The sequence below is a fragment of the Cucurbita maxima genome, unplaced genomic scaffold (assembly GCF_002738345.1).
Source record: "Cucurbita maxima cultivar Rimu unplaced genomic scaffold, Cmax_1.0 Cma_Scf00017, whole genome shotgun sequence".
NCBI classification, from domain to species: Eukaryota; Viridiplantae; Streptophyta; class Magnoliopsida; order Cucurbitales; family Cucurbitaceae; genus Cucurbita; species Cucurbita maxima.
The window spans coordinates 3,118,840-3,144,073 of NW_019272033.1; the positions used below are offsets into that span (position 1 = coordinate 3,118,840).

Below are 25,234 nucleotides of genomic sequence, written 5' to 3' on the forward strand. Positions count from 1 at the left end.
AAAAAAAAAAAAAAAAAAAAAAAAAAAAAAAAAAAAAAAAAAAAAAAAAAAAAAAACAACCTCAAAACCCATTGTGTAAAAATTGAAATAGACAACACAATAATTATATGTCATAATTGTGGGCACTTTTGTTGGGCTGGCTTTGATTCATAACATTTGCCTCCAATTCCCCTCTTATTTATCAAACTACTCCTTATTTCTCTTTCAGGCATTTTCACAAACACCTTTCGCTCACCTTTTAAAAACCAAGAAAACGATAACCCACTACCCATGGCCAGGCCTCAACAGCGTTATCGAGGCGTTCGTCAAAGGCATTGGGGCTCCTGGGTCTCCGAGATTCGTCACCCTTTACTGTAAAACCCCATATATTATCTTTCTTTCTTGGACCCATTTGCTTAAACTTTCTTACCTTGCTCTCTGTTTTCAGGAAAACCAGAATTTGGCTGGGCACGTTCGAAACGGCTGAAGACGCTGCCAGAGCCTACGACGAAGCTGCTCGCCTAATGTGCGGTCCTCGAGCCAGAACCAATTTCCCTTTCAACGCAAATGACTCCAATTCCTCTTCTTCTTCTTCTAAACTCCTCTCTGCTAATTTGACCGCCAAACTCCACCGTTGCTACATGGCGTCGCTTCATTTGACCAACCCATCGCCGCAGAAACCCGCCGCGAATAACCCCATGACGGCCGAGAAGAAAAGGGCCGTGAAAAAGACACAAATGGAGACTGCCCATCAGCCGTTTGTGGCTCTGGAAGAGGATCATATTGAACAGATGATCGAGGAGTTGATTCATTATGGGTCTGTTGAGCTCTGCTCTGTTGTACCGCCGCCGCCGCCGCCGCCTCAGCCGTTTTGATATTCATTTTTAATTTTAAAACCCCATTTTGCTCCAACTTTTTGGGGATTATATATATATATATATATATATATATCTATTGTTAGTAGCGTAGTGGATAATTAGCTCCACCTTATCTGTATAATCTCATTATCTTAATGTACTACTACCTCCACATATATATATATATTTAGCTTATCTTATATTAAAAATGATGACATTTCTAAAATTGATATCGTTTAAATCGACCCTGGTGTATGCATATGATACTGGATATGATGTTGATTTTGAATTGATATCATGACTAAGTGCCATCATATAAAACTGATATCATATTGTATATTTGCATCTGAAATTGATATCATATTGTAAAAATAAAAGTCGGTTGATGGCAATGGAAGTCTCTCTCTACCTGATGTGCTGTGCTGGAAAATACCAAATGATGCACTCTTCATTTTGTACTTTCATTTTTTTTTTTTTTTATTCCTTTCTAATCAACCAATGAATTGGACAAATTGGTATCTACTTCAGTTTCCATCAATCATTTATATCATTTCCCACCATTGTTTGCTAATCATATCAAAGTCAAATTACAAATTTAAAACCAATATATATCTTGGTCAAAATTCACACTTTGAGAGCTCGTTCTAATGAGAAATTGTGCATTCAAGTCGTGTCAATTTCAAGGAATTCTGTGAGATCCCATATCGATTAGAAAGAGGTACGAGTGCTAACAAGATACTGATCTCTGAAGGGGGTGGACACCTGGTGGTGTGCTAGCGTTGATGTTGGGCCCTAAAGGAGGTGAACACTAGGCAGTCTGCCAACAATGATAATGAGATTCAAATGGGGTGGATTGTATGACCCCACATTGATTGGATAAAGGAACAAGTGTCAGTAAGAACGTTAAGCCCTAAATGGGGTGAATTGTGAGATCCCATATTGATTGGGGAAGAGAACGAACCATTCTTTATAAGGGTGTGGAAACCTCCTCCTAGCAAATACGTTTTATAAGAGTGTGCTAACAATGACGCTTGGCCCTGAAGGAGGTGGACACTAGACAGTGTGCCAGCAATGATGCTGGGATTCGAATGGGGTGGATCATGTGACCTCACATTGATTGGATAGAGGAACGAGTCATTTTTTATAGGGGTGTGAAAACTTCATTCAAGCAAACACGTTTTAAACACTTTGAGGAAAAGCTGAAAAGAAAAAGTCGAAAGAAGACAATATTTGGTAGCAGTAAACTTGAACGGTTACATACCGGAACGTTGGACGAATAATTTGTATAAGTATATGAATAATTGATATGGTGAGAGAAAATAAGAATGGAAAGGATACATTGATGATGATGGGTGAGAGTATGTTTGGGAATTGATGATTTTGCTCCCCACAAACAACAATGAATAAAGGGGTTTTGTTTTTTGTTTGGAGGAAAGGGGTTTTCATTATTATTTTGCATCTCTTTTGGGTCACTTAAAGCTATGCTCTTTTATCATGCCATGTTAGTGAGTTCATCATCATTGGTAGTTTGAAAATCTATGAAACAACAAATAAAAGAGTTTCCCACATTTGGTACTCTTTTTCTCTCACTCCCAAAGTCACACATGTCCCATCACACCCCTCATTCCATCTCCGTCACATTATTTTATTAACCACGTAAACAACCCGACTAAAGTTGTGAGATTCCACATCGATTGGAGATGAGGCGAGTGCCAACAAGGACAGTGGCTCTCGAAGAGATGTGCATTGTGAGATCCCTCCCACATCGGTTGGAGAGGGGAACGAGTGCCAGTGAAGACACTATTAGGAATCACGAATCTCCACAATGGTTTGATAATAGTATTGATCATTCCCTAAAATAGCAAATGTGGGGCTCACTCTCAACAATCTTCAACTGACGCTAGGGCATGAAAGGAGATAGATTGTGAGACCCCATATCAATTGGAGAGGGGAACGAGTGTAGATTGTGAGATCCCACATCGGTTGGTGAGTTGAAGAGGAGAATAAAATATTATTTATAAGGACATTGAGTGAGTGGGAGTCGGAGTGAGAGTCAAAGTTTTTGGAGTAAAAAAAGGTAAAAGAAAGGGGAAAGGCAGTCAAACACAATGATGGGGCAGACAATCATGGCGTGCCTATAGAATCTCATGCATCGCCACTCCTCCCGATCTTCAATCATATTTCTCTCCTTTTTATTATTATTATTATTATTATTATTATTATTATTTTAAATTCTCAATATTGAATTAATTGATTTGTATATATTTTGTTGAATTAATTTAAAAAGAAAAAAAGGCGAGGACAAAAAGAATAGAGAAAGTGACAAAAAGGGAGATAAGGGATGTTCTGTTGTACTAACAACAACTTGATCCTTTGTTTTCTTTTCAGTCTTTGTCGGGTTCCGGAATTATTCAAACCCCTGCCCTACTGCCCAACTGCCCGTCTGTTTTTTTTAATTAATTTAATTTCTATTATATGGGCCAATGACTTGGGCCGGCCCAATCATTTAAAGGCCTGCTTTTCCACATTCCAATGTTTATGTAGATGCAGAGCGTAACCATTCTTCACTCTCCCATTCATTCTCCCAATGTCTCACCGGTCCTCCCCCTACGCCGCCTGCTTCCGCCCATTCCGGTGTAGATCTCGTGGGATGTCTACAATTGGAAGTTCGACGACGACGTCACTTCAGAGGAATGCGACGGAGCTCTGCTCCATCAACTATCACTCCACGTCGTCGTCGGTGGGTTCCTCCGGTGGAAGCTCCTCCGTGCTCGACTGGGCTACCGTCGAGGAATCCGAGCTCGGTGGCCGCCCATCTGAGCCACAACATCATCAAAGCTTCAAAACTGGTAATTTCCGTTGTTTTTCCTTGTTTCAAACATTAACACAGTAAAGATTAGAACAACCCATTATCAGAAATTGGTCATTATTTTTTTCCCCCTCATTTTTGACCCATAAATTATTGCTTCCATATCTGTTCTTTCCCGATGAAATTACGATAAATAAATAAATAAATGAAAATTTAAATAAATATATATATATATATATATGTGTGTGTGTGTTGGTTGGTTGGTTGCCTTCGGACGTCTCATATATGATGAGGTGTTGGAAGGAAACAGGATCTATTGATGTGTGAAAGTGATCAATCATTGTTTAGTCTGAAATCTGTCGGATTTGAAAAACAGTTTTTTAAAAGACACGTGGCAGCGTCCGATTGGTTTTATTTGGAAGGGAGAGCTGTGAAACCACGTGGCAGAGTTACATATTATCGAGGTTTGACTATTTGACCAAATCTATATATTCTTACACGAAAACCACATTTAATTAAAACATTCCTTCATGGTTTCTTATTTGTATCTTAATTCTAAACGCTCTTTATTGAATGTAATTGAGATAAGTAGTTTTACATTGGCTAATTAAGAGGAAAACGAGTTTACAAGTAAAAAACACTTTTGGAGAAATCAAAAGCAAAACCACGAGAGATTATTCAGTATGATATCATTACGACAGTTCATAATTCATAATAAATCATACCCAAGAACCAAGAACCGATGAAAAAACATACCAAAAGTCAAGGAAAAAAAAAGGTTGAAAGCACAAAGGGCCAGAAACGTTGCTCACTTTGTATGTCGGCATGGTAGACATCGAGGCCAAGTGTTAAATTATTGAGAGGATATTTTGGAGATATATTAGTTAGAATATATCTGAGATATTTAGAGAGTTGTTAGTATAAATTTGATTAATCGTATATTTTATTTATTTACAAGATTCAGTTAGATATATTATTTTTTTTCTATTTTTAGATATTAGTTAATAGTTTGTATCTATTTAAACGTGCTAAACCTGAATGAAGATCATACACTTCTCTAGTTCTATTTTCTATTTCTATTTCTTAACATGGTATCAGAGCATCGATCGTAAATATCAAAATTTCCTTTATGGCGGGCTCAGCCAAATCCAGCTTTAAAATTTCAGATGTTGATTTAACACATCCTTACTATATGCATCACTCTGATCAGCCAGGATATTCACTTGTTCCAATTAAATTAAATGGAGCAAATTACCAATCTTGGAGTAAATCAGTTATGCATGCTCTTATTGCCAAGAAGAAAATTGGCTTCATTGATGGCACAATTGAGGAACCGCCCCAAGATGCAAATTCAACCGAATTCGAACTCTGGAATCAGTGCAACAGTATGATAATATCTTGGTTAACTCATTCTGTTGAAGCAGATATCGCTAAAAGCATTATTCACGCCAAGACAGCTCATCAAGTGTGGGTTGATCTTCGCGATCAATTCTCACAAAAGAATGCTCCAGCAATTTTTCAAATACAAAACTCGATAGCAACGATGTCACAAGGAACCATGGCACTGTCAACATATTTCACCAAGCTCAAAGCACTCTGGGATGAACTGGAAGCGTACCGCACACCATTTACGTGTAATCAACGTCAAATACATATTGATCAACGCGAAGAAGACAAGTTGATGCAATTGCTCATGGGGCTCAACGAGTCTTATAAAACGGTGAGATCTAACATATTGATGATGTCTCCATTACCTAATGTGAGGCAAGCTTATTCATTACTTGTACAAGAAGAGATGCAGCGACAGGTAACTTCTGAACCTGCTGAGAATTTCTCGATTGCATCAGCAGTGCAGAAGAAAACAACATATTCAAAATTCGCTAAGGACAAATCATGTGAACACTGCAATAAAAGTGGTCATACAATCAATGAGTGTCGAATTCTTAAGTTTCATTGTAAGTTTTGTGATAAAAGGGGACATACAGAAGATCGGTGTCGACAGAAAAATAATTCTACAAGGACAAGACAAGTCAATCAACACAATCATCGTGGATACCGATCATCTGCAAATATGGCCGATGTTTCACAGTTTAATACAGGAGAACAGTCACCTAATTCCATTCCAAATTTTTCTTCTGAGCAATTACGACAGATAGCACAAGCCTTATCTGCAATCAATCAAAACCCTTCTGGTAATTCTGACAATCACAACAATGTTGCAGGTTTGTTTCCCATATCTACATTATCTGTTAACTCTGCGAGTTCTAATTCATGGATTCTCGATAGTGGAGCTACGGATCATATAGTATCAAAATCTTCTATTATGACTGATCCAAAGGCTGCCATCATGTCTACAATAAATTTGCCTAATGGAGAGACAGCACGTGTGTCACATACTGGCAATATTTCCCTTAGCCCTAACCTTAAGTTAAACAACGTTTTATGTGTGCCTTCATTCAATTTAAACCTAATGTCGATCAGCAAACTTACCAATAACTTGAAATGTTATGTCACCTTCTATCCTGATTCTTGTGTTATGCGGGACTTGGCTACGGGGAAGATGATTGGCTCGGGTAAACAATTTGGAGGTCTCTATCATATTTCTTCATCTCCAATCAAATCTTCAGCTCATCAAGTATCTCAGTCATCTGATTTGTGGCATTTACGTCTAGGTCATCCTTCTTTTTCTCGTTTTAAATTTCTAGCTGATCAATTGCATCTTAATAATGCGAGTTATTCTCATAATTGTAGTATCTGCCCGTTAGCAAAACAAACTAGGTTGTCTTTCTCAAGAAGTTCAATAACAACCCATTCTGCCTTTGATCTGATACATTGTGATGTTTGGGGACCACATAAAATTCCTACCTATTCTGGTTTGCGTTTTTTTCTCACTATTGTTGATGATTTTACTCGATGTACTTGGGTTTTTCTAATGCAACATAAGTCAGAAGTACATCATTTGCTAATGAACTTTGTTAAATTTGTTCAAACTCAATTTCATACTACTATCAAGATAGTTCGATCAGACAATGGGACTGAGTTCCTATCTTTGCAACCATTCTTTACTTCTTGTGGTATTGAATTTCAGCGCACTTGTGTCTATACTCCACAACAAAATGGAGTCGTAGAACGTAAGCATCGCCATATCCTAAATGTAGCTAGGTCTCTTCTTTTTCAGTCACAGGTTCCACTTAATTTTTGGGGAGAGTGCGTTTTAACGGCTGTTTATCTTATAAATAGAACGCCATCACCAGTGTTATCTAACAAGACACCCTTTGAAGCACTCTACAAACGATCACCTACATTTCATCATCTTAAAGTTTTTGGTTGTAAATGTTATGCAACTATAGTACATCCTAAGCAAAAATTTGAACCTCGGGCAATTCCTTGTGTTTTCGTAGGATATCCTTGTGGTCATAAAGGTTACAAATTGTATGACATGCAATCTCACAAATTCTTTATCAGCCGTGATGTTAAATTTTGTGAAGATGATTTTCCTTTTTCATCAGCTTCACAAACTTCGACATTAGCTCCTTCGACTCCTGTTGTTCCACTTCATGATCCATCCTACTTAAGCACCCATCATCCACCTTCCATTCCTCCTTCACCTCCTATCCCTTCACCTACTACTTCGTCGTCTCCTCCACCTTCTCCAGATTTGCCCACTGATTCCAATCCTATCCCGCCTGATACATCAGCTCCACTCCGACGTTCTACTCGCACTAAACAGCCTCCAGCTTGGCATAAGGATTATGAGATGTCTTCTGGAGCCAATCATTTAACCTCTAGCTCAAGTCCCGGCACTGGCACCAGGTATCCCCTTCATCATTACCTTTCATTCTCTCGTTTTTCTCCTACTCAACGTGCTTTTCTAGCTCTTATTACATCCCAGACAGAACCTAAAACCTATGACGAGGCAGTTGGCGACCCTTTATGGCAGCAGGCTATGAATGATGAAATTGCAGCTTTGGAACGTAATCATACATGGTCTCTCGTTCCTCTACCACCTGGTCATAAAGCTATTGGTTGTCGCTGGGTGTACAAAATTAAATACAAATCTGATGGTTCTGTTGAACGTTATAAAGCTCGACTTGTAGCAAAGGGATACACTCAGGTTGAAGGTATTGATTACACAGAAACATTTTCCCCTACAGCAAAACTTACTACACTTCGTTGCTTACTCACTGTTGCTGCTGCTCGAAAATGGTTCACCCATCAGTTGAATGTTCAAAATGCCTTTCTCCATGGTAATCTAGACGAGGAAGTTTATATGTCTTTACCACCAGGTCTTCGCCGACAGGGGGAGAATACAGTATGTCGGCTCCATAAATATCTTTATGGATTAAAACAGGCTTCTCGCAATTGGTTCTCCATATTTTCTACAACTATACAAAATGCAGGCTACACTCAGTCCAAAGCAGACTACTCTTTGTTTACCAAGAGTAAAGGTACTTCTTTCACTGCAGTTCTAATCTATGTTGATGATATTCTGTTGACAGGCAATGATCTCAAAGAAATGCAATATCTCAAGACTAGTTTACTCCAGAAATTTCTTATCAAAGATTTAGGAAATTTGAAATATTTTCTAGGCATTGAATTTTCTCGGTCTAGAAAAGGAATTTTTATGTCTCAAAGGAAGTATGCTCTAGACATCCTTCAAGACACAGGCCTTACACGAGCACGTCCAGACAAATTTCCTATGGAGCAAAATCTGAAACTTTCTTTAACTGAAGGAGAGAAATTGAATGATCCAAGTAAATACAGACGGTTGATTGGCAGATTAATATATTTGACTGTCACTAGGCCTGACATACCTTATTCAGTTCGTATGCTTAGCCAATTTATGCATGAACCAAGAAAACCACATTGGGAGGCAGCTCTTCGAGTTCTGAGGTACATCAAAGGCACTCCTGGTCAAGGACTCCTACTGCCATCTGAAAACAATTTAAGATTACAAGCATATTGCGATTCTGACTAGGGTGGTTGTCGAACTTCCAGACGGTCTATTTCTGGATTCTGCATTTTCCTTGGAAATTCAATTATTTCTTGGAAGTCTAAAAAGCAGACTAATGTGTTCAGATCATCAGCAGAAGCCGAGTATCGAGCTATGGCAAATACTTGTTTAGAGTTAACTTGGTTAAGATACATTCTTCAAGACTTGAATGTTCCACTGTCCGAACCAGCATTATTATATTGTGATAATCAAGCAGCATTACATATAGCAGCCAATCTAGTTTTTCACGAACGTACGAAACACATTGAAATAGATTGTCATATAGTTCGAGAAAAGTTACAAGCTGGAATCATCAAACCATGTTATATTTCGACCAAAATGCAATTGGCAGATGTTTTTACTAAAGCTCTGGGAAGACAGCAATTTGACCTTTTGAAGGACAAGTTGGGTGTGATCGACATACACTCTCCAACTTGAGGGGGAGTATTGAGAGGATATTTTGGAGATATATTAGTTAGAATATATCTGAGATATTTAGAGAGTTGTTAGTATAAATGTGATTAATCGTATATTTTATTTATTTACAAGATTCAGTTAGATATATTATTTTTTTTCTATTTTTAGATATTAGTTAATAGTTTGTATGTATTTAAACGTGCTAAACCTGAATGAAGATCATACACTTCTCTAGTTCTATTTTCTATTTCTATTTCTTAACATAAATCATAAACATTTAAATCAATCAAAGCTGCACCAATCTTTTTCTTGCTCGACACTGATCTTACATTGATTAGAGAGAGTAACGAGCAAATCAAAGAGAACAGCCATATAACGATTGGATTGTGAGATCCCCACACATCGATTGGAGAGGAGAATAAGCGTTTTAAAAATAGTCACAATCCTACCAACATTTTTTTGCAATCTCTTACATGAGAACAGCCATAGAACGATGGCCGAGATGCAGAATCAAAGATGAGTTTTGGAGGGCAACGGACTGCAACAATCCAATTCAGGTTTGAAAAAAGAAAAAGTTGTTAGGATTGGGAATTGGGAATAGGATCGAAGATGGAAAGTGAGGGAAATGGGTTTGAGTTCCTGAGCAGAGGATTCCTCTGCTTCCGCGTGCCTCTTTTCTCTGTTTCACTGTTCTCCACTTCAATAAACCCTTCTTCTTCGTAATTATTAAGGTTGTGAAGTGAAGAGCAAAATCTGTGTTTAATTACAGCTTCAGAGACAAGTCCACTACTTTGTGCCTCTCCTCCTCTTGTTTATTGTTCAAACCAACGCCGCCACCCGCCGTTGATCGCTCCACGTCGAAGTTCATCCTACTGGAGGTATGATTAATCGCATGCCCGGCGTTCATCACCGGTAGCTTCCCAACACCGGGCTGTTGATGGATCGGAGTTCTGGACCAACCGTAGATGATTCCAAAAGCCGGCGCGTGGTGAGGCGGTTTGTGTACCATTGCGTGAACCTGAATTCCAATCGATCTGGACGGCGCCGCCGATGCGTAGTGGTGGTAGCCGCCGAATGCCGGCGGTCGTTGACCGCCTCTTTTAGCCAACGTTCTTTCTCTTTTATGGGCATTTTGATGGCCTCCAAGTGCTTGTGAGCTATAAAATTTCCTCCGACAGAAATTACACGAAAATAGCCTCCGTTCCGGTAAACCCATTTTCAGGCCGTCGATGAGATTCAGCTCCTCCGCCGGAACTCCACCGCGGAGATGATGGTGGTTGTCGTCTTCTTCAGCAAAACCCTTCTGTAATTCATCATCGTGTTGCTCCTGGTTCTGCGACGGCGGTTTTGGAGGTGTCTCTGTCGTCGAAGACTCCATGGATGAAAAATTGAACCTTTTTTTGTATAATTAGGATTAAATATCCAATAATTTAATTCAACCATGTTTATATAGGAATATATTTATTCCATTATCCTTTTCTTTTTTAAATCCTATATGTTATCTTTTGTATTCATTTATTTGAGTATTAATGTACGTTTTTATATATATATATAGAAAATATGATGTATTATTCAGATTATTTAAATTACTCACTTGATCTTTTTTAATAAAAAAATATAATAAAATAAAAGGGCACGAATGCAATGAAGTTTATCCGGGAGACAAAATGGCCGACAAGTAAAAGAGGAGGCTGATAATGAATTCCTATTAATTTAACTTAATTAAATCTAACCTCTGATTACATTTCCTTAATCCTACTTTTGGTTCTAAATTAATTATTTTTTTATTTTACTCTAACCAATTTGGGGAAACCAAATCCTTTAAAAGATACGACATTCAACACACCGAACCCACGAGTGAGGTGGAGAATATAATCCGGTCTCCAAACTACAGGGAAAAAATGCTCACTCTTCCCCTCCCATTTTCCGTCTAAACTAGAAATTTCTTCTCCATTCGGAGCATGTCCCGGCAAATAAAAATGGACATCTCTTCTCAATCTCTTTGTTTTAAACAAAAGTTGGGATATTATGAGGACTTAACAGGAGCATTGTAACAGATGGCAAAAGCTAAGAACAACAGTTTTATTCATTCATTATCAGCTAAATCTGAACGCTATAACTAAGAAAGTGTTTGGCAAGGTGCAAAGCATACATGGGTAGAGAGTTTGGTACTTTTATTTACATGTTTCCTTAACATGTGTTTGAAGATTTGCCTGGTAATTCCCAGAGTAGCAGCTTGCTCGTGCCTCGCCACCATTACAAGAATCGACTCGCTTACCTACAGAGGTGCCTGTGCATTATAGAGTAGTAGTCTGTCAAACATTAACATAAGGTTCGGGCTCGAAGTAGACTCACAGTGTCACACCAGTCATGTCCCTCAGCTCAAAATGCAGCAACCCCCACAATTGTCCCTCAGCCTACATGGTTCTAATTCCTATTCTATTGGAACTATGGCTCCTAATCTCTAAACTACACCACCACTGCCTACCTGACTCTCATTGCAGATTGTGGTATGGAAAGAATTTCTCAACTCTTGTCAATAAATCTAGGAAAGGGTAACTCGTAATACTGACCAGAAGAATTCGAAGCTTCCTCAATTCAAGACGGTGATGGGAAACGCCAGGTATTTGTTTTTCTTGACACTTGAAACTATGTCGATTCCCCTCACATGAAAACGATTGAGCTTTCAAAATGATTCCTCCATTTCAGTCCCACTCTTCGTTTCAACTTGCTTAGGTCTCAGGCTGCTTACTGAAAGCCATTCAAGGACTGAAAAGGGTTAGATAGACCACAATGTCTTAATTTGAAATAATTTTTACTTTTGCAGTCTCATTTCCATCTAGCAATGGACATCGAGTTGTAGCAAAGGCATTGAATCTTATCAAATATTGATACCAAGTGAACTTCAAGATAAAGCTTAAAGAATGCTCACCAGACGAGAACGGGATGGGATAAGCAAGTTTTGGATTGATAACTTGAGCCAACCACATCGAGTTCATAATAAGTACGAATCAAGCATCGCCCAAATAAGAGAATAACAAAAACTTAAGATACCTGAAGAAAAACAAACAAGGAAAAGACTTGAAACTCATCGTATAAGCCAAGGATATCTCAGTTTAGTGCACAAATACAAAGAAAAAAGGTAAACAACTGGTTACCTCAAAACTCCGCTCAAATACAAGCAGCTGCACATAAAGAGCTACAGGGAAGCCTGCAAAACACATGTATGGACAGAATCTTGGAATGTTCCATGGGATCTATTTCTCCAAAAAACTTGGAAGACTCAGATACATGCAGTTAGAGAAGGAAACAAATAAGCTCTCTACCAGAATTGCTCAGTAATAAGGTTTAAACAAGATCTCTGTTCATAAAAGTGAAAAAGGCTAATGGTTCTATCAACAATTGTCAGTGTTCGGTAAAGATAAAACTGCATCAACACGTACGAGGATAAAGGATCACATCAACAGGCCAGGCAAAGAAAATCAAATCACAGAGCTCACAGTTTGAGGAAATATGTTCTCTATTGCCACTACTATGAAAGTCGTTGGTTGGATGGGGTCAGGTGAGCAGCCTTTGCCTTTTTTCTTTTTCTCCTACGTCTATGCATTTATCCATCTATCTTTCACGTATAATAGTTTCAATGAATTGTAAGGCACATATAGCATAGCATCTAACCAAACAAGATCACTACCTTAAAGAGTGCCATTAAGGTTCTATTGAAACACTAACTGCTATCTGCACTAATTTACAACATCATACAGAGACACCCATCAATGCTACAAATACTTGGTAAGTGTCTTCAATCAGTAGACGGTTCATTTTCGACACCGAGACCATATAAAACACCGGCATATTTCTGTGTAGATCCACTGAAAAATGTATCCCTTAACTTCCTGAAAGTACAGGCAGTAAGGAGGCTATCTGATCCTGCTTGATGACAAACTCCAACCCTCTCAATTTCTAATGTTTCTGCAACCTTGCTGAGCCCACCATAGACACTGTTGCAAAACTTCAACAAATGCTTGACATCATAAACCATTGGGAAATACGTATGGATCAAATCAAAAAACTCCTCCTGGGTGTCTGGTAAGATTTGGCAAGTCAACAATTTCAGCAAGTACCCAAAATCATACCCGCTGTGGAACGTCACCCAGTAAACACTATCGTTTAAGACAATCCCGGATGACATGAGAAGCTCACTGAAGCGGTTGACATCAATACCTTCTTCTTTGTTCTTCTTGAAATCAATTCCAGAGTCGCGCAAAAGCTGAATCGAATCAGTTGCATAAATATCTTCAGTAATGTTGAACTCGCGGAAATTGAATTGCCAAATGCAATACTTATCGGTACCACATGTTGGAAGATTCCCATTCTCTTCGGAAAAGGTAAGACCCAACTGAATCAAATTCAAAATGTCGACATTGTCTTTGAGGGTTCGGTAGTTATACTCGTTGATATTCTTAAAATTACCCACAGGGCGCAGAACCACGCCGGGGAATTCGGTATCCATCGCTATGTAGTTGAATTGGTCGACGACTTCACGTATTAAAGCAAACTCTTCCTCTAAATTATGGTTCCACACCTCACGGATATAGATCGACTCAGCTTTCGGAAACATCGACATACCTTGATTCTCTAACTGACCCAACAAATCGGCAAAAACGGAAAAACCCTACCGCCAAAAATCCGGGTTTAAAAAAACCTTCGGCCCTAAAAACCTGACGTGCGGCCGTTCAATTAAAGAAGAAGGCACTTATGAAATCTTCCAAGATCTTGAAGATCTCGGAGACAAAAACCCCAGAGAGAAGCAAGAACCAGAAAAACAGAGTAGGGATCGAACCGTAGATAAAGAAGCGATTGATCAAAAGGGGAAAACTCCCTGGAGTGACGAAAGCGGATAATCTGACCATGAAAAGCAAAGATTAATGGCTGAAACAGAGCGATCTTGAAGCAGAGAAGTGTAGTGATTTTCTGAGCTTAGTCTAAGATGACGAATCTTGAAGTTTGTAAGAAATAATTCCTAGAAATTTGATTGTTTTTGTTGCGTATTATTGTAATTAATTAATAAGTTTCTCAGACCCAATAAATAGGTGCGTATTTTTACATTAAAATTTAGCTGCTAAACAAGCCCATTAATACAATTGGGCTTTGGTATTTGGGCTTTCACAAATTGAACCGTGGGCTTCATGACAGGCCCAAGTCCACCATATTATTGTTTACTGAAAAGTTTAAATGATTATTTATGAATATATAACTTTCATCAATTTTTTAAAAAAAGAATTCCTGAAATGGAGCCTATATGCGTCCCACGTCTTTCAATTTGGGGCCCATGTTTTAGACATAATCACTTCAAATCAATGATTAGCCTTTAAATTAAATAACTAACCAAATATATTTAAATTTAATCATTTCAATTCTTAATTAAATTTAAAAATAAAAATAAATTTTTTAAAACTATTTAAAAAATAAATAAATAAAACTTTTTAAATCTAGGGTTAAATTTTTAAAAGCAGAAGGTGGATAACAAAATATACAAAATACCAATAATATTTTTAATTTTAATTTTTAAAAATAAAAAATTGAGTCTAAGCTTTTGAATCATATCAATTAAAATCTCCACAAACATACCTGGATTGTAATTGTCATATTATCCTCTCTTAAAGAAAAAAAAGTGAGAGAAATCTCACATCGAAACATTCCTTAAACCTTAAGGGAAAGTCCAAAAAGGACAAGGTAATGAGCTTATCTAAGCCAGACACCAAACGGTGTGCTAGCGAAGACGCTAGGCCCCCAATAGGAGTAGATCGTGAGATCTCACATCGGTTAAAAAAGTGAACGAAGTATTCCTTACAAGGGTGTGAAAACCTCTCATAGCAGACACGTTTTAAAACTCAAAGAGGACAATATACGTTAACAGTGGTGGGTTTGGGTTGTTACAAAAAATCTAAAAGGATTTGGGAATGCATAATTGAGCTGCACGGGATGTCGATCGAAGTGAAGATTCTTAGACAGTAAGTGAACATAATTTGCTGAATTAGACTATGATGGGAATAAAGTAAGAGGTAGGCTAATCTCAAAGGGTTTCTTAAAGATATTCTGTGCCCATATGATCAGTAGGCATATGCATGTGCAACCCATTTCTGTGCCTCTTTCTCTCAAACAAAAAGATTAGGTACAATTATCTGTTCAGAATCTGAAGCACCCAATGTCATATAATAATATCACCACAAAATCTGGATCCAACAATAATAACAAATAAAATGTGCATATCAAATCCAAATCCTTATGAACAGCAGTACAGTGAATTGTAGAGGTAACATGAGATTAAGAAATGGTCAAAAGGTTTTGTGTATACCCTGAGGTTGGTTCAGTTTCCTTGGTTTCCAACTTGCTAAGCTCAAGGCCATGTCTGCAATACCAAAACAAGACAGTACAAATATGAACGGTTTTAGATGTGTAAATTCTCTCAGATCTCAGAGTTTTAAGATCACTGTGGCAGAAATTTCACTACAACTATCATGATTCCACTGCCCCACCAGATCAAATGAGCAATCGGTTAGAAGTCAAGCTGAAAAATATGATTTGAGATTTGACAGCTGAAACTAATATGCAACCGTAATAAGATGCATCTCTCTTAAAATTGTTGGGAAATGCATGAATCTCATCAGACATGGCTACAAAAGTGAGAATTTCAAACTAAAGCTTATATACAATGCTCACCTGATGTGCAGAGGAATCGATCTAGTTTTGTATTGATAACATGGGTCAGCCTGTTGGTGGTAACAGCTACAGATAAACCAAACCAACTCCCAAACTCTATAATCACGGCTCTTTCGTAAAATCTTCATGGCTCTTTCGTTCGATTCTGAATTTCCAAGCCAGAGATAGGTCTAAGTTTCGTGCATGATTAAAATCAGAAAAGATAATGCAACCAATGCTATATCATGTGCTAGGACAACACCAGATAAAGAACAGTTTAACTCTAAACTCTATAATCATACCAGCAAATGAAACATTAACTACAACGATACCTCAAAACACACGTATCGACAGAGTCTGCAAATGTTCAATAGGAAGTGGAAGAAAATAAGCCATTAACATCAAGACAATCAAACAGATAACAATCAAAGAATAGACAGGGCCTTGAAGAATCATCAGATACAAACAACTACTGAAACCAAAAAAGTGTCCAATATGACAGAAAACTGATCTAACTTAATGGGCGAGACAGGCGGTTAGTTCCTAGCAGATTCCAATCTAATCCATGGAGACAAAGCTAATCAGTATCTATCAGATTCCAATCTAATCCATGGAGACAAAGCTAATCAGTATCTGTCGTAATGGAATCAACGGAGACAAAGCTAATCAGTCACATCATCAGAGCAGGAGAAAACAGTTGAAAGACTTGAAAATTCTCATCACCGAGTCGGTTGCTAAAGAAATATGATAGATTGGCAACAATGAATGTGTATCATTCCAAGTAGCTTTGGAGCCTTACATAATTAATGACCCAAAGGACTATGTAAGAACACAAGCTCACAAAACAAGTGAAAACTCATTCAAAGAAACGTCATTAAGATTCTTATTGAAACACTAACTGCCATAATTTACAAGAAACCACAAGCTGCGAAAAACAGTCGGAGGTTTCTATTACAGAGAAGGAAAGCGGAAAACAGTTACAATCATCATCAATGCTTTAGCCAAATTGTACAGAAGTAACTAAAAGTCTCACACTTCTACAAATACTTGGTAATTCTCTTCAATTTCAATTAGTACGCTGTCCATTTTCAACACCGAGACCATACAAAACACCTGCGTATTTCTGTATAGATCCATTGAAAAAGGTATTCCTTAACTTCCTAAAAGTAGAGGCAGTAAGCAGACTATCTGATCCTGCTTGATGACAAACTCCAATCCTCTCCACTTCTAATAACTCCGCAAGCTTGTTCAGCCCACCATGAAGACTGTTGCAGAACTTCATCAAATGCTTGATATCATAAACCACTGGAAAATAGACATTGATCAGGTCAAAGAATCCGTCCTGCTTTTCTGGTAAGCCTCGGCAAGTGAGCAATTTCAGCAAGTAACCAAAATCATACCCACTGTGGAACGTAACCCAGTTCACATCAGCGTTTAACACAACCCCAGAAGACATTAGAAGCTCACCAAAACGATTGACATCGATACCCTCTTCATTGTTCTTCTGAAAATCAATACCACACTGGCGCAGAAGCTCAATTGAATCACTAGCAAAAATATCACTACCAATATTGAACTCGCGGAAATTGAACTGCCAAATACAAAAGTTATCGGTTCCACAAGTTGGGAAATTTCCATTCTCGTCAGAGAACGTAAGACCCAATTGAATCAACTTCAACATGTCAACATTATCCTTAAGAGTCTGGTAGTTGTAATCGTTGATATTCTTGAAGGCACCCAACGGGCGAAGCACCACTCCAGGAAACTCAGTATCCATGGCTATGTAGTTAAATTTATCAACAATCTCACGGATTAGCGCAAACTCCTCCTCCAAATTATCGTTCCAAACCTCACGGATTTGGATGGAATCGCCTTTCGGTAAAATCGACATCCCTCCACGGTGAACTCGATCAGAGCGACAAAACGACAAAACCCCAAGTGAGAGAACAAAAAATATACGACGAACAGGGCTCGGGATCTGAGAAGAAGCAGATGGGGCGTCGGAAGACCAGCGCCAGAGTAAGAACGGTCAAGAAAAGCCAATAGATCTGAAAAGTAGAGGGGAAAAGAAGAGATTAAGTAGAGGAAAAGGGGAGAGAAGAGAAGGAATGGAGTGTTGATAGAACCCTAGAAAAAGAAGTGATTTAAGCAAAGAAAAGGGAAGTGGGTGGGCAGATCTGACCTTGAAATTGTGAAATTAATGGCTGAAAATCGCAGATCTAGAAGAAGAAAGTTGTAGATTTAGAGGTTTGGTAGAAATGGAAGAGCAGCGTGGTTTAGGTCAACCAAGGCAAAGGAGAGGATGAGCAGCGCAGCCGCAGCAGCAGCAGCAGCAGCAGCACACAGATACAGGGTTTCACACAGTTCGGCTAAGACCCACCCTCCCCCTAAAACATTACCTGGGAAAATTCAGGTTTACACTCACCAAACCCCTCTATCCGACGTCGTTTCATGTCCATCCATCAAACGACGCCGTTCTCACTTTCCCCCTTCAATATTCCCCTCTCTCCTTTGCCTTTTTCTTTTTAATTTTAAACTTTATTCGGTATATAATATCTTCCCATTTCTACCTTTTTTTTTTCTTTTTCTTTTTCCATTTCAGATTATCCCTCCTGGCTTCTTAATTTGTTCTTTTTTATAAATAATTTAAATTTCTAAAAATTAGTATAATTTTTTTAAAAAATAAAATATAAAAACTAGATAAGTCTTATTCACGATATTCTAATAGTGTATTATCTAAGTCAGTTTACAGTGCAAAGCATGCGACTTTTTTCCTTCCCAAAAAGATGACACGTCATATACCAATCCATACATATTTAAAAATTACTATAATCTTTGATTTCAAAAAAATACGAAATTAATTTGGTGGGTCAACTTGCCACGTGTCATTCTAATGTAGAAATCAATTGGTGAACCATGAACATAGTCCAAATTATCCAACTCACGACTTTATTCTCACATATTAAATAATAACAATAATAATCCATGTATATTTGGTGTATATACATAGAAAAATAATTGTCCAAATAATAAATTATATTAAAAATCCCATATTTTTATTTTTGCATTAATCTTTCACAAACGTTTTAATTTTAGGCTTTTAGTATTTATGATTTATGATAATAATTTTTGTTTTATGTTTTTAAAAATCAATAAATCAAACTTGTTTGGTAATTATTTTCAAATTTTTGTATCGTATTTTATTGGGCCATTCCTCAAAACAAAACGGCCCAATAGGAATCGGCCCGCCAAAAGTTGGCCCAAACCCAATTATTTTCTTTTCTATCTTTATTATTATTATTATTAACAATAATAGTAATAATAGCTATTGTGAAGAAAATCAAGGGCTACATTTAGGAAAGCAACCGGTAGAAACGGTTAAAGAAAAATAGGTTTTTGCAATTGGGTGACAGGTCATTTTGCCAAAAGCATTCTAATCATTGCCAGCTGTGAACTCACGCAATGGAATTTTAATTATTCACTCTCCTTTTTATAATTTTCTATTTGTTTTTTATTAAAAAAAAAAAAAAAAAAAGAGTATTAACGTGCGTTAAGTTTGTAATTAAGGGGTAATAAGACAACGAAAATAGATCACGCACACATTTATGATTTAATGTAATTTATTTTTTTTAATTCTCAACTAATATAATTTGATTTTTTATTCAAATCAATCCAGATGGTCAAATAAGTAGGCTAAGTGAAAAGATTAAGCACGTGTAAACAGTATAATTGGGAGTTAACGTTACAAAAAAAACATAAAATTGTGGACAAGAGGATGTGATGAGTAAGACGACAACGTACATGGACTTGCAACTGTATCTTGGGTCTTAATTTTGTTTATATGTGTGCATAATTTGTTGGCATACACCGATAGATATCTATGAATTTGATGATAAAAACTTTGAATATTGTTTTAAAACAAATTTGGAGCGTTAAAAATAAAGTTTTAAAATATAATATTCTTTAATTTGAATTTTTTTTCGACGTTTATCGGTTAGTAGCACTGTTTAAATAATCACATAAATAACAACCATGTAAGCATACTTATTATAATAAAAATAGTTTGGAAACTTATATATTTTTTTTTTATAAAATTTGAGGGAGTTAATTATATTTTTAAAAAATCGTGTATATTTTTCTAAAAATGATACTAATAATAGAAATATTAAATAGGATTATAAATTAACTAATTATAATATAATAATATATATATATATGTTTTTTGAGTGTCAGAGCTTAGGTCTTGGGTGCCCCATCCACGTTTGAATGTCTCGTAGAACCCAACGCCAGAAAATAAAGTGCCTGAAAAAGATAAAAATAAATAAAGAAAAAGAGAAAATACTTTTGACAGCCAATGGTCCATGGGGGACCCACTCCGATTGGGTGGTTTTCACGCAGATGATTGAGGTGGACGGTAAGGACGGTGCAAATGACCGCACACTATTCAAACCCACCCCTCTCCCATTTCTTCCATCCCTATTAAAACATGCCACGTCACCCTTATGAATTTCCCCTTTTTAATGAAAATTAAACTTACAAAGTTCTTAAAAAAGCCATTTTAATCTTTTCTTTTTGTTTTTAAAATTATTAATAATTTAAGAATGTCTTAAATAAATGCGAAAACTATAATTAGTTATTATTTTAATTTTTTTTGAAATGCGCGACAAATAAAACAAAATTAGTTGAAAAGAAACATATTTATATATATATTTTATTTTTTGAAAAAATAAATTGTATACTTGTTTATGAGAAATGGATAAATATTTGGAGTTTTCTTCCATTTAATGTATTTATTTTGGTTATAAATTCGAGCAAATTTATTTAATATTATTTCATCGAGCATATATTTAGTAAATAAAAATAAAAATAATAATAAACACGGTATTTATTTTCAATTAAAAATATGGTTAAGATTGAAGAATAATATTTTTTCTAGGGGTAAACGAAAAGGAACAGAAAACACGTTGCGAAATTAATTAGATTATTATTTTTTTATTTTAATGCGTTTTTATTTCGGAGGCCTACCAACAAACCACACTCACCACTAAGTCACTAACACATTAAAAGTAATAATAATATTATTATTAGTATTTAAAAATTGAAAAAATAAATAAATAAACTCTCTCTCTTTCTCTCTGTCTTATAAAAAGGAACCAAAAAGAAGAGGAAAATCATTAGACTCTCTGTTACAGTTGAGGGAGTGCGGGATTTCCAAGGACGAAGAAGAAGAAGAACAAGACGATCCTTTCTGAAACTGAAAACCACTGTTTTGGATTATTCCGCCACCGCCACCGCCACCGTTTTCGGATTCTTCTTATGTTTTTTTGCTTTGCAATGTAGTGCGCTGTAAGAATTGGTTATAGGGTAATGGCCAAGTGTCAGTCCAACAGCCTCGGATCATTGGTAATCGATGGTATCGCCGGCGCCAATGCAGGTACTCGACACTTCCGGTTCTGTACTGCGTTTTCTGGAGCTGCATTCCGTCGGAGAATCTATGACGCTGTTAGTTGCGGTGGGAGTTCTCGGTACCGCCATCGGTACAACGATGAGATGATGGATGATGAGCAGAGCACGGGCAACAGATCGGCTTCGGATTCTAGGGATTTGAAGGAGGCGGAGCAGCCGAGGAATCCGAAACTGGCTAATGGAAGATCCGAGAAGCTCGTGGATCTTCTGAATTTGGCCGAGTCGATGGAGACGGAGAATGAGGAGGAGACTAGAAGGAAGGAGGAGGAGTTGGAGGAGTTGAAACGCACGGTGGAGGATTTGCAGGTGGAGGATTTGGTGAGACGAAAGTCGGCGGCTAGCAAAGTGAGGCTTATGGCGAAGGAGGATTTGGTAATACGAGGGACGCTTGCTCTTCTTGGAGCCATTCCTCCTCTCGTTGCGATGGTTGATTTGGAAGATGAACACTCTCAGATCGCTGCGCTTTACGCACTGCTAAACCTTGGAATTGGCAACAATGCGTAAGATTCTTTAGGATTCCATTTCTTCACTCTTCATAGTTGCCAGTCGATTTTCATTTTCTCTGTTCTCAGTTTCAAACTCTCCTTGAAAATTCCCCTCGATTTCAACCTATTGCATATTGTTTCCTGCATGCATGTTTTAGTTGATTTACTCGATCCATATATTTCTTAATTTCCCCCACATTTTCCATTACCATCTCTGCTTTTCTCCTATTTCTGTCACTGTCTTTTCTGAATTATGATTTCTTGAGGGGACTTCTTCCGCTTTTCGCTTCCGTTCAAAATGGCAAGTCAGAGTAGCAGTCTCTTTGATAATTGATCCAACTCCTTTCTTCTGGTAAAAACCAAAACAGAGACCACGTACTGCGCTGCATATTTCGAGAAATAGCTTCTCGTCTCCCTGCTGCTGCTTTTCATGTACCCTTCTGGGGAAAAAATAATAAAAACCTAGCAATTTCCTTATTTCTTTCGTCTTCCAGTTATAAATTACAATGCGTTCAACCTCAATTTTTGTATCCAGTAAGTTCTTACTACTCCATTGACGTTGTTTTGTCCTAATCATTGCAGGAACAAGGCAGCAATTGTGAAAGTGGGGGTCATCCACAAAATGTTAAAGCTCATTAAATCAGAGAGTGCATCAAACTCATTGGTTACGGAGGCAATAATTGCAAACTTTCTTGGCTTGAGCGCTCTGGATTCGAACAAGCCCGTAATTGGATCGTCCGGTGCGATTCCCTTCTTGGTCAAATCCCTACAAAACACCGACCATAAAATTAGCAATCAGGCTCGGCAGGATGCTCTAAGGGCGCTGTTCAATCTCTCAATCGCCGTATCAAATATCTCAATAATATTAGAAACGGATTTCATCCCATTTCTTCTTAACATGTTAGGAGACATGGAAGTGAGTGAAAGGATCCTTTCAATTTTAAGCAATGTGGTATCAACCCGAGAGGGTAGACGAGCAATAAGTGTCGTTCCAGACGCGTTCCCAATATTAGTTGATGTCTTAAACTGGACAGATTCACCTGGGTGTCAAGAAAAGGCGTCCTACGTTCTAATGGTGATGGCACACAAGCTATATGGTGAAAGACAGACAATGGTAGAAGCAGGATTAGTATCTTCTTCTCTTGAATTAACGCTCTTGGGTAGTGCATTGGCTCAGAAAAGAGCATCCAGGATTTTGGAGTGCTTGAGATATGATAAAGGGAAGCAAGTTTCTGAAAGTTTTGGTGGGAATCTGGGTGTTGCAGCAGTGTCTGCTCCCATTATTGGGACTTCATCTTCTTCAAATTGCAATTCAGATTCTAAAAGGTACCCAGAAGAATCTGAAGAGGCCATGAGCGTGGAGAAAAAGGCGGTGAAGCAACTAGTCCAACAGAGTCTACAGTACAACATGAGGAAAATTGTGAAGAGGGCCAATCTGCCTCAAGATTTTGCTCCTTCAGAGCATTTTAAGTCGCTTACCGCGAGTTCAACTTCGAAAAGCCTACCATTTTAGCATATTAGACTACCATGTTAGATCTGTACGTAGTGTTATCATCAGGAAGAAATTAGCCTCCTCTTTTAAGTTATTAAATAGCAGTCAGTTTCGTTAGAGTAGTGGTTTAGCCTTTTAGTTCTTTGGTTAGTGTAAAAATTAAATAAAGGACCTACCTCTGCTTCCAAATTCAATCCTCAGACAACAACCAGATCTAGAACCAAATCCCTCGATAGCTTCCTTGGCCATGGAATTGTCTGAAAATTGAAAATTCCGGAATTCCGGTGGCTGTTTTCACTGAGCATAACAAAGCTTGGGGTACTGCTCAGTGGGCCATGTTCGACTCACCATCACAATCCACCCTACCTCGGTGGCCCCTTTAAAATGTAATGTAATGTAATGCATATCTCATATTTTTCCTTTGCTGGCCAGGCCTCTTGGAACGAGTGTCAGTCGCTTTCACGAAACTTGTGAAATTCAAATCTCAACCAGTTGACCTATGTTCAAATTAACATATTTTCTCATCCATTTTTTAACCATGCACAGATCTGGAGCAGGGAACTTGCTGAGCTGTTGTTGGCAGAGGCAAAATAATGTGGAAGGGATGTCTTAAGCACGAGGTATTGTTTTGTAAATATAGAATTGGGTGAACTCATTATTCTATTAGTGCTGCAGTTCTGTCTTATTCTTTACTTTTGTGATGGCCCCATATTGTATATGTTTCTCCTGTTGGCCTGTAGCAACTTTAGATCATATTTTTCTCTACTATGAACAGTTTGTGAACCCTTGACCTATAATTCCATGTGGTTTGACAAATTCATCTCACAGCTGTGATATGAAATGGCTAGCTATTTTCTATGTTCAAATTCTGATGGGTTGGTCTGCTAGTGGGGTCTCCTTTTATTAATGTCATTGAAGAATTCCACTCCCATCGTACATCACAAGATTAGCTGTGTAACGATAACAAAATCTATGTGAGACAAAAGGACTTTTCTCACTAGTGGAAGTAAGGATTAATAATTTGAACTTTTGAATCGAAACCTCTAGTGGATGGACTTATTATATGATTCCAAAAGGAAATCATACAAACTAAATGTGATTTAGTAGCACAATTATTCATTGTGGTTCACTTTGTAGCTAGAGCTAGGCAACTAAACCCGTAGATCGAGGTCTTGAGACGAATCTCAGCTCATTATTTTTCTTCAACTCTGATCCAAAGAAACATGTGGTTTCTAAACCCATTGAGATGACCCAAGAATTTCGCTATTTCGATTTTCCTAGTCCTTGGGAACACCGTATGAGTGGAGATCTTCCTTCCCCCTTCTTAATTACCAAGAACTTCATTGCCACTAATTAGAAGCTAATTTGTCTTCTTATTATTATTTGATAAGATGGAGATACAACCTGTTACCATTACCCTCAGTTACATGAATTAGGTCCTTGCTCGGGATCGAAAGGATTGAGTAAATGGATTTTAACCTTTGAACTCTAGGACAGTTGCATATTTAATTGAGGTAGAGGAAAAGAAAGGGCAGAGGACCACCGGAAATTAGAGAGTATAGGTGAGGATAAAAATAGGTAAGTCTGCCCATTAAAGAAAAAAAAGCAAAAAGGGGTACTCATTACTAATCTTTTAGTTATTTTCCCATCAAGTATTATTGCCCACTTTAACCGCTCCTGCCAATTTTATATCTCACATATTATCCTAATTCTTTTTTTAAAAAGTGATTAAAAAAATATTGTTCATTTTGTTTTCTTTTAATTATGTTTGGTCTCTTTTAGTTTTTATTTTTTTTTTATTTTTTGGAGTATAGCAAGTGTAAATTTACTTTTTCTTTTAAATTCAAAATTTAATGTTGTGGTTGACTCGGTTAAAAAAAAATGGTTTTCCTTTTATTTTTTAAAATATAATTGGTATGGTGGGGTTTTAATAATATTTGAATATTAGAATAATTTTGGTACCCATTGTCGTGGTGACATGATTTGTGAACTAAAATGTACATGTGCTCACGACTTGGCTGCCATTTGCCATTTCAA

The 25,234-nt window shown here is 37.4% G+C and overlaps 5 protein-coding genes across 7 annotated transcripts; 2 read left to right on the forward strand and 3 right to left on the reverse strand.

Annotated features, from left to right (window-relative positions):
- The first annotated feature begins 182 nt into the window (after nucleotides 1-182).
- Nucleotides 183-1,028, forward strand: LOC111491967 (ethylene-responsive transcription factor ERF003-like). The gene is made up of 2 exons (XM_023141075.1): nucleotides 183-353; nucleotides 428-1,028. Exons 1-2 carry the CDS (start codon nucleotides 271-273, stop codon nucleotides 852-854), a joined length of 510 nt encoding a protein of 169 aa, XP_022996843.1. The 5' UTR covers nucleotides 183-270; the 3' UTR covers nucleotides 855-1,028.
- Nucleotides 1,029-9,408: 8,380 nt separating this feature from the next.
- On the reverse strand, nucleotides 9,409-10,483 carry LOC111491949 (zinc finger protein 3-like). Its single transcript, XM_023141054.1, has one exon. It carries the CDS (start codon nucleotides 10,431-10,433, stop codon nucleotides 9,819-9,821), a length of 615 nt encoding a protein of 204 aa, XP_022996822.1. The 5' UTR covers nucleotides 10,434-10,483; the 3' UTR covers nucleotides 9,409-9,818.
- A 628-nt stretch (nucleotides 10,484-11,111) lies between these two features.
- Nucleotides 11,112-14,114, reverse strand: LOC111492035 (probable CCR4-associated factor 1 homolog 7). 2 transcript variants are annotated; one of them, XM_023141191.1, is made up of 4 exons: nucleotides 12,214-14,114; nucleotides 11,988-12,109; nucleotides 11,629-11,806; nucleotides 11,112-11,345 (listed from the first exon to the last, which is right to left on the reverse strand). In XM_023141191.1, the coding sequence occupies exon 1, from the start codon at nucleotides 13,677-13,679 to the stop codon at nucleotides 12,855-12,857; it is 825 nt and encodes a 274-aa protein (XP_022996959.1). In that variant the 5' UTR covers nucleotides 13,680-14,114; the 3' UTR covers nucleotides 11,112-11,345; nucleotides 11,629-11,806; nucleotides 11,988-12,109; nucleotides 12,214-12,854. The 2 variants fall into 2 exon arrangements, with proteins under 2 accessions (XP_022996959.1, XP_022996960.1); XM_023141192.1 differs by having other exon boundaries at nucleotides 11,629-11,824.
- Nucleotides 14,115-16,610: 2,496 nt separating this feature from the next.
- LOC111491945 (probable CCR4-associated factor 1 homolog 7) lies at nucleotides 16,611-18,170 on the reverse strand. 2 transcript variants are annotated; one of them, XM_023141051.1, is made up of 2 exons: nucleotides 17,937-18,170; nucleotides 16,611-17,732 (listed from the first exon to the last, which is right to left on the reverse strand). In XM_023141051.1, exon 2 carries the CDS (start codon nucleotides 17,643-17,645, stop codon nucleotides 16,821-16,823), a length of 825 nt encoding a protein of 274 aa, XP_022996819.1. In that variant the 5' UTR covers nucleotides 17,646-17,732; nucleotides 17,937-18,170; the 3' UTR covers nucleotides 16,611-16,820. The 2 variants fall into 2 exon arrangements, with proteins under 2 accessions (XP_022996819.1, XP_022996818.1); XM_023141050.1 differs by having other exon boundaries at nucleotides 16,611-17,802; nucleotides 17,937-18,165.
- A 2,747-nt stretch (nucleotides 18,171-20,917) lies between these two features.
- On the forward strand, nucleotides 20,918-24,058 carry LOC111492023 (U-box domain-containing protein 13-like). Its single transcript, XM_023141174.1, has 3 exons — nucleotides 20,918-21,720; nucleotides 22,288-23,583; nucleotides 23,744-24,058. The coding sequence occupies exons 1-2, from the start codon at nucleotides 21,122-21,124 to the stop codon at nucleotides 23,216-23,218; spliced, it is 1,530 nt and encodes a 509-aa protein (XP_022996942.1). The 5' UTR covers nucleotides 20,918-21,121; the 3' UTR covers nucleotides 23,219-23,583; nucleotides 23,744-24,058.
- Nucleotides 24,059-25,234: the final 1,176 nt, after the last annotated feature.

Bases quoted from the DNA above. Each gene is read 5' to 3' on its own strand.
- LOC111492023 (XM_023141174.1), top strand. From the start codon at position 21,122: ATGGCCAAGTGTCAGTCCAACAGCCTCGGATCATTGGTAATCGATGGT. The intron at 21,721-22,287 runs GTAAGATTCTTT...TAATCATTGCAG, and splicing joins CTTGGAATTGGCAACAATGC to GAACAAGGCAGCAATTGTGA.
- LOC111491967 (XM_023141075.1), top strand. From the start codon at position 271: ATGGCCAGGCCTCAACAGCGTTATCGAGGCGTTCGTCAAAGGCATTGG. The intron at 354-427 runs GTAAAACCCCAT...CTCTGTTTTCAG, and splicing joins GAGATTCGTCACCCTTTACT to GAAAACCAGAATTTGGCTGG.
- LOC111491945 (XM_023141051.1), bottom strand. From the start codon at position 17,645: ATGTCGATTTTACCGAAAGGCGATTCCATCCAAATCCGTGAGGTTTGG.
- LOC111491949 (XM_023141054.1), bottom strand. From the start codon at position 10,433: ATGGAGTCTTCGACGACAGAGACACCTCCAAAACCGCCGTCGCAGAAC.
- LOC111492035 (XM_023141191.1), bottom strand. From the start codon at position 13,679: ATGTCGATGTTTCCGAAAGCTGAGTCGATCTATATCCGTGAGGTGTGG.